Below are 2,845 nucleotides of genomic sequence, written 5' to 3'. Positions count from 1 at the left end.
ACAATAAGTAGCAGTAAGTTTGGCAGATAGTAAACAATTCCTCAAAACAGAAGCCAAGTGTTTGCTTCCCAAAATGGCTGCTCTAAATTAAAATGGCCGACTAGTTTGGTTTAGGACATGGGAGTTTGAGACTTTGGCATGCATCATGTTATGACAGAGGCACCCAAAAAGGCACATTGGAGCACACCTAACATACAACTTAGTTCCCGATTAGTGCAAAACAAAAAAAAGCATCGACAAAGAAACCTCACCTTCATCTGTTTCATGAGTTCAAACATCTGTTCAGGTGGCAGACTTGCCACAGCTCGACTAATGGACTCGGGAGCCTCCTCTGGTGTGACATTGTCCCCAAATGGAGACTCAATGATGGGGGCTCCTGTTCCCAAACCTGTTAAGATATTCACAAAATCACCTCACCGCCGCCAAGAACCGCCAAGAACTGTAATACCACTTAAGCGGTGGCCCTTTTAAAATGCTTACTTTTAAGCTCTTCCTTGTTCTTCTCACTGGCTGCGTTGTCAACACGTAGGGCGCGCCCATTGAACTCTCTGCCGTTGAGGTTGCGCATGGCACTGAGCGCAGTCTCCTGATCTTGATACTCACAGAAGCCATAACCCTTTGGTTTGCCCGTCTCCCTGTCATACACTAACCTGAAAGAGCAAAAACAGTCGTGATAATCAGCATTTGTCCTTTGAATATAATTATACAAATACAGTGGTGCCTTGCAATGATTAGATTAGATTCAACTTTATTGTTATTGAACGTCACAAGTACAAGCAACGAAAATAAGATTGCATCAAACCAGAAGTGCCTTAAGCATTGATAATTAAAATACACATTATTATGTACATAGTGCAAAATAATGCAATATTAATTTAATTTTCTCTATGACCATGCTCATAGCACAAATAATCATTTCCCACTGAAGTGAACAGAAAAACCTGTTAATTTTTTTTTTTTGCTGTAAAATTAAAAATTTAACAGAATTAAAAGGAATTAGACAGATATATCAACGAACAGCTCATCAGAACAGCATTCACAGTTATTCTTAATAGAGGATAAGGAATATAGATATGCGAGTACCGTTATTGTTTTGTCAACATGTGTTACTGTTACTAATGCTTCTTACTGGTGTGGCCTAGTGAGTGCTGAAGTCAGGAGGGTTGTTTATTTTAGTGCAAGTGTCTGGGCACGAGGCAGCAGCTCCATGTGCATGTTCTCATTTTGTATTTGAGCATTTGTCCCGTTCACTAAACGGCTGAAAGTGCATGTGACTGCGGCTCTCCTTGCCCACAAGGACACTGCAGTCCTAGTCCATTTTATTCACAGTGATCATTTTGCCACTCGCCACAAAGCGTTATTTTGCCGTGTATCATGCAAGAACTACAAATACAAATTCTCTGCCAGTGAATGTGTACTAGCTTGTGAAACGGTGGTTTGAGTAGTTGCTCCGAAAGTGCTGGGCCACAGGTTTGAATCGCGCTCTTTACCTTTTTTTTTTTAAATATATATATATATATATATATACACACACAACAATTTCTTGCAGCCATTCGGTACTTGTAAACGAGCAGTTTTGTTTCACGTGTTTATTGAAAAATTTAACAGTTATTTATTTGTTTTGCATTTAAAGAAGTAGAAAACACAATTGCATATTTGAAAAGGTGTAGTGTGTCCTACTACCTGATAACCCTGATCTAAGGGTTATGGTTAGGCCAGTAATGCCAATAACAGCTTATGCTCTGAAGGTTGTGCTTAGACTGGTAACAGCCTAATTTCGTTGGCAAAACATAACGAAAACGTCGTGAAAAGAGAGAAGGTGGGCGAACTTAGCCAGGCAGGAACCATGCCCGGTGCATGACTCGGTCATTGACCAATCAGAGCCGTTCGTGGCAAAATAACGCTACATTTAGAGTTGCCGTTCACCGCAAAATATCCACTGCCTAAAAGCTAACACATAGGAATGAATGAACGATACTCACCTGAAGCTGACAACAAGTCCAACTTCTGAGAAGATGTCTTTTAACTGCTCTTCGGTTGCTTCATAAGGAATATTTCCCACTAAAACATATACATGTATGTAATTTCTTTGACAACATTACGTGCCTTCTTTTTTCATGTTAAAAGTTGTGTTTCCTTCTTTGGCGTAACAAAAGCTGGCACGAGCCTGCAGCCTGTGATAGCTACCTAGCTAAGACAAACCTTCACGAATGTATAACACATCCTTTACAAACCGCAAAAATAAGGAGAGGAAAAAAGACTTACCAAAGACCGAGCGTAATGAACGGTCGACGGCTGGGTCTCTATTAGCAGCCACGGCAGCAGCCGCAGCAGCAGCAGCAGCAAGGTTCGCCATTTTGAGGGGGACAAAATTAAATGCGACACCCGGAAGAAACGATGGGAAAATATCCGGTTTCCGGTTTGTAGGAACCTTATGACCTTATGGGAAGTTTTGCGATAATGGATAAGGAATAGCTTCATTTTATTTAATTTGTATTTGATAAATTATACAGTAATTCTTAAAAGACCAACATCGAACCATGAATGCCAAAGTACAACCATAGAAATAAAGTGACCTATATGTTGAAACCCCACTGTGGTTTCACACTCAAATGAAACAATCTAGATTACAGATAACGTGAATGTATTCTTTTTTTAGGCCTACACTATATTTTGTTAAACATAAGTCTTGCTACTTTTTGACAATGTATATATTCTGTTGCATCTTCCATGTGAATTGGATGTTGGGCCCTACAGCACAGCCCAGAAGGTTTGAACCCAGGACACGCATGTAAGTATACTTGCCCTGCCTGTAGTGTTTTAACACTGTTAATTGCCTCACTGG

General features: G+C 40.2%; 1 protein-coding gene across 2 annotated transcripts in view; it reads right to left on the bottom strand.

Moving 5' to 3' along the window:
- cstf2 (cleavage stimulation factor, 3' pre-RNA, subunit 2) overlaps nucleotides 1-2,402 on the bottom strand; it is a 12,751-nt gene extending 10,349 nt beyond the window's left edge. For both annotated transcript variants that reach the window (XM_086084694.1, XM_086084695.1), the window contains exons 1-4: nucleotides 2,266-2,402; nucleotides 1,983-2,061; nucleotides 481-650; nucleotides 252-388 (exon numbers count right to left, since the gene is read on the bottom strand). In XM_086084694.1, coding sequence (XP_085940820.1) covers nucleotides 252-388; nucleotides 481-650; nucleotides 1,983-2,061; nucleotides 2,266-2,356 — 477 coding nt within the window. In that variant the 5' untranslated portion in view covers nucleotides 2,357-2,402. The remainder of the gene's footprint in view (nucleotides 1-251; nucleotides 389-480; nucleotides 651-1,982; nucleotides 2,062-2,265) is intronic.
- Nucleotides 2,403-2,845: the final 443 nt, after the last annotated feature.

Source organism: Leptonotus elevatus, chromosome 9 (genome assembly GCF_054856555.1).
Source record: "Leptonotus elevatus isolate MCC_2025b chromosome 9, RoL_Lele_1.0, whole genome shotgun sequence".
NCBI lineage: Eukaryota > Metazoa > Chordata > Actinopteri > Syngnathiformes > Syngnathidae > Leptonotus > Leptonotus elevatus.
The sequence above is the reverse complement of the archived record's forward strand: the minus strand, read 5'-3'. Positions and strand labels throughout refer to the sequence as shown.